Source organism: Malus sylvestris, chromosome 7 (assembly GCF_916048215.2).
Source record: "Malus sylvestris chromosome 7, drMalSylv7.2, whole genome shotgun sequence".
Lineage (NCBI taxonomy): Eukaryota > Viridiplantae > Streptophyta > Magnoliopsida > Rosales > Rosaceae > Malus > Malus sylvestris.
In genome coordinates, this window is record NC_062266.1 from 28,311,776 (window position 1) to 28,324,050 (window position 12,275).

The 12,275-nt window shown below is 37.8% G+C and overlaps 1 protein-coding gene across 1 annotated transcript; it reads left to right on the top strand.

Moving 5' to 3' along the window:
- Nucleotides 1–1,405: 1,405 nt before the first annotated feature.
- LOC126630253 (uncharacterized) lies at nucleotides 1,406–2,276 on the top strand. Its single transcript, XM_050300353.1, has 2 exons — nucleotides 1,406–1,612; nucleotides 1,815–2,276. Exons 1-2 carry the CDS (start codon nucleotides 1,406–1,408, stop codon nucleotides 2,274–2,276), a joined length of 669 nt encoding a protein of 222 aa, XP_050156310.1.
- The last annotated feature ends 9,999 nt before the right edge of the window (nucleotides 2,277–12,275 follow it).

Here is a 12,275-nt window from a genome sequence, read left to right on the forward strand (position 1 = left end):
GATCAAGAGTGTGTAAAGCTTTTGAGAATTGTGGTTGCTCTTCATTGATGAAGCTCTTGTTGGCACCATAAATTGGTTTTGCTTCACACTGTCTTGATCAAGAGTGTGTAAAGCTTTTGAGAATTGTGGTTGCTCTTCATTGATGAAGCTCTTGTTGGCACCATAAATTGGTTTTGCTTCACACTGTCTTCATCAAGAGTGTGTGAAGCTTTTGAAAATTGTGGTTGCCCTTTATTGATGAAGCTCTTGTTGGCACCATAAATTGGTTTTCCTTAATTGGTAGGGAATGAACTCAAGGGTAAATTCTACCCCATAGTATATGCTGCAGACATTCCAGATAGGGCAGTAGGTTACGATGGGGAAACTTCCAGGTATGTGTACGCATTTTGAGAATATATATACCATTTATATTGAAGAACCACGGTAGTCTAGCATAAGTCTAACCAGGTGCTAATATCATGGATATATATATATATATATATGGAACAGGTTATGCCAAATAGGCACGTTAGACAAAAAATTGGTGGAGGGTAAAATTATTCTTTGCGATGGGACTACTGGGGATGGGGCTATATATGCAGGCACATTTGGTTATGTTTTGACAAGCTGAAATGCAGCAGATGGAACCAAACAGAAGCTATTACACCAGCAACTTCCGTTTGGTTCCATGTTGGTAACCAAATTACCCATTACATGTTAGAAGCTAAATAGCTTCTGAAGTTGAGGGATCGAATGCAGCAAGGAACTCTCGAGCTTGGATTCAGTCTGCATCGAAGAAGAATGAAGAATGAAGGGTTTTAGTCTCCAATGGCTAGTTTCAATTTGAATGTATGTGTGAGTGTGTGAGTGACAAGTGTACACTCCATATTAAATCACTTAAACCCAAATGAAGGGGTAGGATTAAATCTGGAGACGTAAGGTAGAAATACTTAAACTGCCAATCACTCTCTAAAAGAGTATGGGTTATTGCAATGCACCATACCCTTCAATCACTCATCTACTTAATGAAATTATGGCTACTGCATTTTGCATAGCCTTGAAGTCGTCAGTACCAACTCCAAGTTCTCTCTATTCTCTGCTATTCTAATTCTAAGAAACCTATCCAAAACAATCCATCAAAACACCTAAACAAACAAATTTCATCATGGCCTTAGAGCTTAGTTTCCGATCTTACAACTTTCTGGGTGTAATCTGTGCAAGTTGAGATCTTTAGGAGCACCTACGTAGTGTCCTCAACAACAACAACAAAAACAACCCTACAAATGAAGGGATCAAGCAGTAGCAGTGAGCTAAAAGCTCCAATCTTTGATGGGGAGAACTATGATTTTTGGAGAATAAGAATGACACCATTTTCAAGTCCTATGATTTATGGGACATAGTTCAACATGGGTATGAACTACCTGAGATGGAGGTCGATGCTCTAGAGGATGACCTCACAGAAACACAACTCAAAACACTAAAGTGGAATCGGATGGAGGATGCTAGAGCACTTAGGATCATCCAGGGTGCTGTTTCAGACACCATTTTCCCAAGGATAACAAATGAAGAGTTTGCAAAGGGAGCTTGGGAAGTTTTACAACAAGAGTACAGAGGAGACACCAAAGTCAGAAAGGTAAAACTTCAGTCCCTTAGATGAGATTTCGAGTATACAAAAATGAGGGAAAATGAGCTATTAAAAGACTACTTTACTAGGCTATGTGATGTTGTAAATAAGATGAAAACACATGGTGAAGAACTGCTTAATGAGAGAGTTGTCCAGAAACTGTTGATCAGTTTAACTAAACCCTATGATTTAATAATGAGTGTCATTGAAGAAACCAAAGACATTGAAACTCTTTAGTGTGCAAGATCTGATGGCATCCTTAAGAGCTTTTGATCAAAGGCTCGAGAGGCATGCAGATTCTGCCACTGAGAAAGCATTTCAATCACTCTCTGTTGGATCTAGTAGTCAAGCTAGTGCAAGCAGACAAAAACCACAGTGGAAGGGCAAGAACAAGAAATGGGAAAGAAATGGGTATCAAAACCCTAGACCTAACCAAGGCAGCAACTCAAATGAAAGTCCAAGAACTAAGAAACAATGCAAGCGCTGTGACAAATTTCATCTTGGGGAGTGTTGGTTCAAGGACAAGCCTAGATGTCATAAATGTAACAAGTTCGGGCACATCATGAGGGATTACAGATCAAAGAATGTGCAGCAAGTGAACTGTGCAAACCAAATTGAAGAAAAAGCAAATGTGTTTTGTGTTTTCAATGCAAAAGTGGAGAAAAAACAATGAAGTAGGGTACATTGACAGTGGCTGCAGGAACCATATGATTACACATGAGTCATTACTCATTGACCTTAACACAAACTTCACTAGAAAAGTGAAAATAGGAGATGGAAACATTGTCAAAGCCACTAGAAGAGGAACTCTAGTCATTAACACCAAGAAATGAAGAAGATGTATAAGGGAAGTGATGCTAGTGCCTGGATTGGATGAGAATTTACTTAGTGTGGGTCAAATGATGGAGTATGGTTATTTCCTACTCTTTGGGGGAACTGTGGTCGAGATCTATGATGACAGGTCCCTATCAAACCTAGTGACTAGAGTGGAAGTGAAAAACATAAGCTTTCTACTTATGTTGAAGTACCTCGAAAATGTGGCAAAGAAAGCAAGTGTGACAGGTTCCATGAAGCTATGGCACAAGAGATTTGGTCACTTAAACATGACAAGTCTAGAAAATTTGCAAAAACATGAAATGGTACAAGGTATACCAAAGTTGGATCAATGCAGTGAAACCTATGAAAGGTGTGTGTTTGGAAAGCATCACAGAGATCCATTTGAAGTTGGAAAGGCTTGGAGGGCAACAAAGCCACTCGAATTGGTTCACACGAATGTGTGTGGACCAATGCAAATAACAATAATCAGTGGAAACAAATATTTCCTAACCTTCATTGATGACTACTCACGGATGTGTTGGGTGTATTTCATGAGGTTCAAGTCTGAGGTATTCACAATATTCAAGAAGTTCAAGGCAATGGTGGAATTGCAAAGTGGATATCAAATCAAAAGACTGAGAAATGATAGAGGAGGTGAGTACACCTCACATGAGTTCAATGCATTCTGTGAGGGTGTGGGATTAAAGAAGTAACTCATTATGGCATATTCACCACAACGGAATGGCATTGCAGAAAGGAAAAATAAGACTATAGTCAAAATGGCTAAGTCTATGATGCATGAGAAGAACATGCCCTATACATTTTAGGGTGAAGCAGTAAATACTACAGTGTACCTATTGAATAGGTGCACTACTAAAGCATTGAACAAGAAGACCCCATTTGAAGTGTTCAGTGAAAAAAAGCCTTCTGTAAAGCATCTGAGAATGTTTGTCTTAGTGTGCTATACTCACATTCCTCAACAACTAAGGCAAAAGTTGGAGAAATCAAGCAACAAAGGTGTTTTTGTGGGTTATGGTACCAGTGAGAAAGGGTACAAAGTTTACAACCTGTCAACTCAGAAGATAATCTTATCAAGGGATGTTATCTTTGATGAAGCCTCAACATGGAAATGGGAAACAAGGGTAAAAGAGAAGGACAATGTCTCTGTACAACTTAACCTCAACAAAAGGAAAACAATGGAGCCTATGGAAACTTCAATTCAAGAAGAAACCACATAGAATGGTGACACACAAGGGCCTTCACAGCAAGCAAGCATGAGTCCACAACCGAGTTAATCACAAATAACAATTCCAAGTTCAACTCCAATAAGGTTGAGAAGCTTGGATGAGATCTATGTTACATGTAACTATTGTGTAGTGGAACCAGAAACATATGAAGAAGTTGTGAAAGACAAGGCTTGGAAGAAAGCAATGAAGGAAGAGCTTGAAATGATTGAGAATAATGACACTTGGGAAATTGTAAATCGACCAAGTGACAAGTCGGTGATTAAAGTGAAATGGGTGTACAAAGTGAAGCTAAACCTAGATGGTTCTGTGCAAAAGAACAAGGCAAGGTTGGTAGCTAAAGGCTACTCGCAGAAGCCTGGTGTAGACTTCAATGAAACCTTTGCTCCAGCAATAAGGTTAAACACCATAAGGACCTAGATAACCCTAACAACCAAGAAAGGTTGGAAGCTACATCAATTGGATGTCAAATCTGCATTTCTAAATGGAGTGTTAGAGGAGGAGGAGATGTTTGTGGAACAACCTCAAGGGTTCACAAGTGAAGCATTTCTAGAGAAGGTGTACAAGCTAAGGAAGGCACTCTATGGCCTAAAACAAGCTCAAAGGGCTTGGTACAATGAGATTGATTCTTATTTCACTGAGAAATGATTTTAGAAAAGTCCTAGTGAAGCTACATTCTATACTAAGACAAAAAGCAACAACAAGACACTTATTGTCTCAATCTATATGGATGATGTTGTCTACACTAGAAATGATGTTGCAATGATTGAAGAGTTCAAAGAAGAAATGATGAAGAGGTATGAAATGACTGACCTGGGCCTCTTGCATCATTTTATTGGCATTGGGGTAATTCAAGAGGCAAACAGCATTTGCATTCATCAAAGGAAGTATGTTGAAACCTTACTTGAAAAGTATGGTTTGAAAGGTTGCAAACCAGTCTCTACACCTCTAATTGCAAATGAGAAGCTTAAGAAGGATGATGGAGGTGAACCTGCATATGCTAGTCTCTACAAAAGCATTGTTGGCAGTCTATTATACCTAACTGCAATAAGGCCGGATCTAATGTTCTCAGCAAGCCTACTTTCTAGGTTTATGCAGAATCCTAGCAAGATACATATAGGGACAGCAAAAAGAGTTCTAAGATATGTGCAAGGAACGCTTTATTATGGCATCAAGTATGAAATGGGGAAGTCAACTATCCTAATTGGATTTTGTGACAGTGACTGGGGTGGTAGTGAAGATAGCAGAAGCACATCGGGCTATGCTTTCACCTTTGGATCAGGGGATTTTTCATGGGCCTCTGTGAAGCAACAAAGTGTTGCACTATCCACAACCAAGGCAAAGTACATGAGTGCATCAAAAGCAACGGCTCAAGCTATTTGGCTAAGGTTTATACTCAAAGACTTTGGCAAATTGCAAGTTGAAGCCACACCACTTCTGTGTGACGACACCTCTACAATTCCCATGACCAAAAACCCAGTATTTCATCAAAGAACAAAGCACATTAAGAGAAGATATCATTTCATCAGATAGACATTGCAAGACAACACAATCAAGCTAATATATTGCAGCACAGAAGATCAAATCGCGGACATTTTCACAAAAGCATTACCGAATGAAAGATTCAATTACCTGAGGAGATTGCTTGGATTGACTCCCATAAGCAGTTTAGAAGGAAGTGTTGGAAGCTAAACTGCTTATGAAGTCGATGGATCGAAGGCAGCAAGGAACTCTCGAGCTTAGATTCAGTCTGCATCGAAGAAGAATGAAGAAATGAAGGGTTTTAGTCTGCAATGGCTAGTTTCAATTTGAATATGTGTGAGTGTGTAAGTGACAAATGTACACTCCATATTAAATCACTTAAACCCAAATGAAGGGGTAGGATTAAATCTGGAGAAGTAAGGTAAAAATATTTGTTTGAGTCTCTTGTCAATCACTCTATAAAAGAGTATGGGTTATGGCAATGCACCATACCCTTCAATCACTCATCTTCTTAATGAAATTATGGCTGCTGCATTTTAAACAGCCTTGAAGTCGTCAGTACCAACTCCAAGTTCTCTCTATTCTCTGCTATTCTAATTCTATGAAACCCATCCAAAACAATCCATCAAAACACCTAAACAAACAAACTTCATCATTACGTAAACTCAACCAGGTATCAATATTTGAGAATGACAATGGATGATTGATTTAAAATATTGCTAATGTGCGAAACTAACATAAATCAAAAGACCCTTTATTATGTTATTACTAATAAATCCTGAATCCCTGTAATGATTCGTAAGAACCCAACAACAACAATTTGGAAAAGTACTGAGGGTAGGGATGCACTGGCCCCATATGTACCTTCATTCTCATTAAGGGGTCCAAATCCAGACACTCCTAACATTCTCAAGGTAACTTCAAGGCCCCGTAGGTGTGTGAATGCCGACTTAAAAAATGAACAAACCGAATAGGTTCTCCTATATGTTGCAGCCAAATATCGCTTCTCCTGTTTTCTCCTATATGTTGCAGCCAAATATCGCTTCTCCTGGAGTTTCCATTCTAGCAGCATGGCCTCCAATTCCCCCAGTTTCAGGTGTTGAAGATGATGACAGAGTAGCTTCATACAATGTAATCTCGGGAACATCAATGGCATGCCCACATGCTGCGGGCATGGCTGCATACGTCAAATCATTTCACCCCAATTGGTCACCTGCTGCTATCTTGTCAACTTTTACGACTACTGGTATAGATGCATTTTCATAAATGTACCCATTACAATACAGCCATTCTCTCACATATTTGATGAGTCGTGTGACCAATTATTGTCAGATATCATGTTACCAAGTCTTGTGAAAGAGGCTCTACATATAATTAGACTTTGTCCATGATGTACATTGTATTACCTAAGATTTATATGTTTGATTAATTTGTAACGATTTTGCCTATGAGTGCAATCTTAAACCTGAAGCCGAATTCGCATATGGTGCTGGCCTAATAAATCCTAGTAGGGCTCCGTATCCTGGTTTGGTATATGATGCTACTGAAATCGGTTACGTAAATTTTTTGTGTGCACATGGCTATAGTACCAAATTATTGAAAGCTCTTACCGGGGATAGTTGCTCATTATCACAATCTAGTCATGGAACACTCGGTGGTCATCTAAACTATCCTTCTGTTGCACTTTCCACCTCGAACCCTAAATCCGTCAATGGCATTTTCAATAGGACCGTCACAAATGTTGGATCACCAAAGTCCACATATAAAGCTAAAGTGAATGCACCACCAGGACTTGAAATCAAAGTTAATCCAAGCGTTCTAAAGTTCACATCTCTCTGGCAGGAGCTATCGTTTCAAGTCATGGTGAAAGGGTTGATTGAAAAAACCATAGTCTCTGGTTCTCTGGTTTGGGATGATGGTAATTTCCAAGTGAGGAGCCCCATTGTTGTGTATTTTGTGATTTGAGAACAAGGTATGTGTAATAATGTATGATGTATGAATAAGCAATTGCATGAAGCTAGATAGGGCTCCAATGAAACAAAAGTGCAACGTACTGATCATGATGATGTATTTTAAATGAAAATTAAATTATTATATATTTATGAACCTTTAATATGATGCAGTACATCGAAATTTGAATCGTACCCATTTAAGGATATTTTATAGTTCTCTGTTCAATCTAATTGTATATTTGATTGTTCATTTTTGGTCTACATGGGAAACATGGATTTTCTCCTATGTTGATTACTTGATTGAAGGCCCCATCCCTCGTTGCCCGTTTATACAGGTTGTAGCTATCAGTAGATCAAGTTATCAACGAGACTTTAGTTGGAACCTTCCTGATTAAAAATAAAAGACCGAAAAACTTCGGTGGGGACATTTGCAAACATCTACGTACACACATGAAATGGTGGCATAAAAATCTTTACTCACCCACTTGTTCTAGATGTTGGCACATCATGCATCGATCGATATACGTATGGACAATGCAAGCCCTACCATGCAAATTATGCCAAAACAACAATCGATCAAGTAACCAGTGGTGGGAGAGCTAGGAATATTAGCCAGCTGCATTTTCTCACTTCCCACTCCCACTTCTTTGAGCATACCGACTAATATGCTTGTTTCTTGATTTGTGGATATATCCAAAGGTCACTAATAGAATTTTGGCTAAAAGACACTCTTTTTATTGGTGTCTATTATAAAGAGTGGACACTCACATTGGTGGCAAACCTCAATTGCCACCAAACAGCCACTAAATAAGAGTACATGTCCTATGTAGAAGTCTCTATTGTTACAAACACCACCAATATTGCATTGGTGTGTATATGAATAGTACATCATTTTTATATTTTATAGTTATTTCTAAAATTCAAAATATCTCATTCTCCCTCTTTTCAGTGGCTAAATGTTGCAACTAACTTTGGTGCCATTCATGCTCATACGCACACCAATCCTATGTGTCTATATTAGGATCAGTGGCTTTGAAGATATACGTGCCAAGGTGGGTGTTAATTACAACATACAGCTATCCAAATGGTTATATTTTGAATTGTATTACATGCATTTTAGTAATAGCTTTGTACTATATTAAAATTGTTGGGTTTTACAGCTCAAAATTAGGATGATGCAAAAAATTAGGTTTGTGTTACCTATTTGGTTTTGGTGTCTTATTTGGGTTTGTATTTTGACTTCTTAGTTGGTTTCCTTGGTGGAGAGATTTTGTTAATTACCTATTTGATTATGATATGTTTTAACTTCCTATTAGGATTCTTATTGTAACCTAAGTCTTATGCACTATAAATAGGACCTTATGGTTAGTGTATTTTGTGTGGCTCTTTCGTGTGACAATTTGGTGAGAGTCAATTTGTAAGTTTGTGAGTTAAGAGAGCAATTTGGGAGAATCTTCTATGTTTGTTTGAGTTCTCTACTCATTTGGTTTAGGGTTTGTAATTTGTGGGATTTGGGTTGTGAGAGTTTAAATACTCTTTTGTAATCTTCATTTGTTTAGTGAAATTCCTCGTCGTGCTTCGCTCATGGACGTAGGCTTTACACCGAACCACATAAATTTCTTTTGTTAGTTTGAGATTGTTTGTTTTAGCTTTCACCTACGACGTTGATATTGGTACTTTGTTAGAATTCGCTTCCGTTTGCGCATAAAAGTACAACAAGTGGTATCAGAGCTAGGTTTTGGCTTGGGTTTTGCTTGGCAGTCACTATGAAGCCTTCTGTGTCGTCGGTGAAAGTTCATATTGAAAAGTTCGACTACAATGACTTTGGTATTTGGCAATTGAAGATGCGTGCTTTGTTAGTTCAACAAGGGCTTTTGAAAACACTAAAAGGTGTGAAGGCTTTGCCGATGAAGAAAAAGAAGACGTTATGGAGTGGGCACTTTGAGCAATCCTGCTAACTTTATCTAATGAAGTCTTGTGTGAAGTTGGTAACGTCAAATCTACACTAGAGTTGTGGCTCAAATTGGAGAGCTTGTATATGACCAAATCCCTTGCTAAATGGTTGTATTTGAAGAAAAGTTTGCATACTCTTCGTATGGATGAAGGTACGTCAATTCATAAGCATGTTGATGAATTCAATAAACTTATTATGGATTTGAAAAGTGTGGAAGACCAAATTAGTGATGAGGAATATGCGATAACTTTGTTGTGTTCTTTATCTCCTTTGTATCAACACTTTGTCGATACCATGCTATTTGGTAGAGAAAGTCTTAGTTTGGAAGATGTTAAAGTCGCTTTGAATTCTAAAGAGTAAAGAATAAAGTGTCTGACACACAAGATGGAGCTTTGGTAGTTCAAGGAAGGAATAAGGAAATGTGTAAACTTGGAAACAACACTTGTAGCTATTGTTATAAGGAAGGTCATTGGAAAGTAGATTGCCATAAACTCAAGGGCAAAAAGAAGCCGTTTGATAAGTCTTTTGCTAGTGTTGATGCAAACATTGCAGAAGATTGTTGTTCTAAACTCCTCTAAAGGTTATGCAAGGAGGTGGAGCTTGGTACTTAAGTTCTTTGAGTGGAGAGCAATTCGCACTTTTTGTTCGTATGTTCAAGCTTTTGATTGAATTTTGTTTCATATTTGTTAGTTTCCGTAATGGAATTTGTTAGAGAAGGAGTTTGAGGACATTTCAAGTTTGAAGACTTTTGGATTTTTTTAGTCTAAGTATAGGTCAATTTCAAAAGAATTTGGTGCATGTTTACGTTTGTATTTTGGTATCCCAAATTGGAAGTTTGTATTTGATTTGGAAGTTTGCTAATTTCTCTCCGAGGTGGAGATTGTTGGGTTTTACGGCTCAAAATTAAGATGATGCAAAAAATTATGTTTATGTTACCTATTTGGTTTTGATGTCCTTATTGGGCTTGGATTTTGACTTCTTAGTTGGTTTCCTTGGTGGAGAGATTTTGTTAATTACCTATTTGATTAGGATTTGTATTTACTTCCTATTATGATTCTTATTGTAACCTAAGTCCTATGCACTATAAATAGGACCTTAGGGTTAGTGTATTTTGTGTGGCTCTTTCGTGTGGCAATTTGGTGAGAGTCAATTTATGAGTTTGTGAGTTAAGAGAGCAATTTGGAAGAATCTTCTCCATTTGTTTGAGTTCTCTACTCGTTTGGTTTAAGGTTTGTAATATGTGGGATTTGGGTTGTGAGAGTTTAAATACTTTTTTGTAATCTCCGTTTGTTTAGTGAAATTCCTCGCCGTGCTTCACTCGTGGACGTAAGCTTTACACCAAACCACATAAATCTCTTTTGTTAGTTTGAGATTGTTTGTTTTAGCTTTCACCTACGACGTTGATATTGGTACTTTGTTAGAATTCGCTTCCGTTTGCGCATAAAAGTACAACAAAAACACATGTTCTTAATATAAAATTCACATGAAATTTAAATTTGCAAAAGGATTCACATTTCCAACCAACCACACTTTATATACAATAGATTTATCAATAACAAGGTTTGTGCTACATAAGAAAGCATATTACATTCAACGATATTGTCCAACATAGCCAAATACCCTAAGGGTGATGACGGTGCATTTTATCCCACCTATGTAGCTATGCACATCCAATGCACGTCAATCTGATAACTAACAAAATCCACCCAATTGGTTCTATGCCTTCCCTATGGCATTTCTAGTATACACATAAAGTAAAATTCACAAAAAGAACCATAGTAACTTTTCACTTACTGATGCCAGTGACATTCACCATGCTCCACTGCACCTCCAATCATCCTTCCTACCTGAAGTTGCCGCATAAAGACACCAATTTAATACATTGCATATAATACCAAATCAAAAAACTAATAGTCAGGGCAATGCTTGGTTCAAGATTGAATGTCAAAATATACAAATATTTCCATATCCTACAACACTTTCATCGAATCAATACTTCCTATAACTATTACCTTAATCAAAAGTGAGATACTATTACAAGCGTTCTTCGAAGTCTTGGGCGTCTACACCACTTCTAACTCGAACCTCATCATTATCACCAGTTGCATGTTCCACATCCTATCTATCGCACGGATCATACATATCAAATAAACCACGTGGTCTTTTTTTATTGCAACGTGCCATTCAATATATGTTGGATCTTGTACATAGAACACTTGTAGTGCTTGTGATGCGAATATAAAGGGGCCACTCGCATACGAAATATTATTAAAGTTAACCAATATAAAGCCATATTTGTCTATTTTTACTCCCTGACCAGTATTTCTGGAAGTGCCATCAAACCAGTTGCACTTGAATAATACCACTTTGCATTCCATATGGTACTTGATTTCAAATACATCAGTCAAAACCCTATATTAGTCTACCAAACCAGTAACAGGGTTCCAGTCACGTGGGCTAGCATAACTTGGAACATTAGACTGTAGGAAAACACCATAGTTTTGGTATTTCCAATTGGATTGTGTGCCTCTTACTTTAAACCTGAACCTATTGCATACAAAAATCTTATATCTCTTACACCACTTACTAGGTCCATTAACAAGCTCCACCAAGTCATCGGTTGCCCTTAGATCAATTGATTGTTGCAAATGATTAAGAAGCGATCCTCGAGGAGAGAAAAACCATGTCAACACATGTCTTCACTGGTGTGTCGAGACATGTATAGCCTTTGCAAGCGAGGTGTAATAGGAAAATATGTTAGCACCTTCTGAGGTATTCTCTTTTTACTGCTTGGCGTTGTGTCATCTACCTCGGTTGTATATCTGGACACACCACATGCATGACAAACATCTAAACCACTGTCATGTTTTCGATACAACATGCAATCATTTTCACATGCATGGATCCTTTGGTGAGGCAACATGAAATTTTTCAACAATGCCTTTGTATTCATAAGCTTCTTTGATAATGAATGAATATTTGGGAGTATATGTTTGAAAAGTTGAAGATTAGCTTGCACTGCACTTTCGCTGCACCCATATAAGCACTTGTTTTGAAATACTTGTATGAGGAAATCCATTTTCTTCATACCACAACTCGAATATAATTCTGTGTTGGTGTCTTACACCATGGCTTGAAACTTACGTGCATATGCAGGTATTAGAGCTTCTTGACCGGTGTGATTATTAATAGGCACTGGTACCTGAGAAAATACCTTCAAGCAA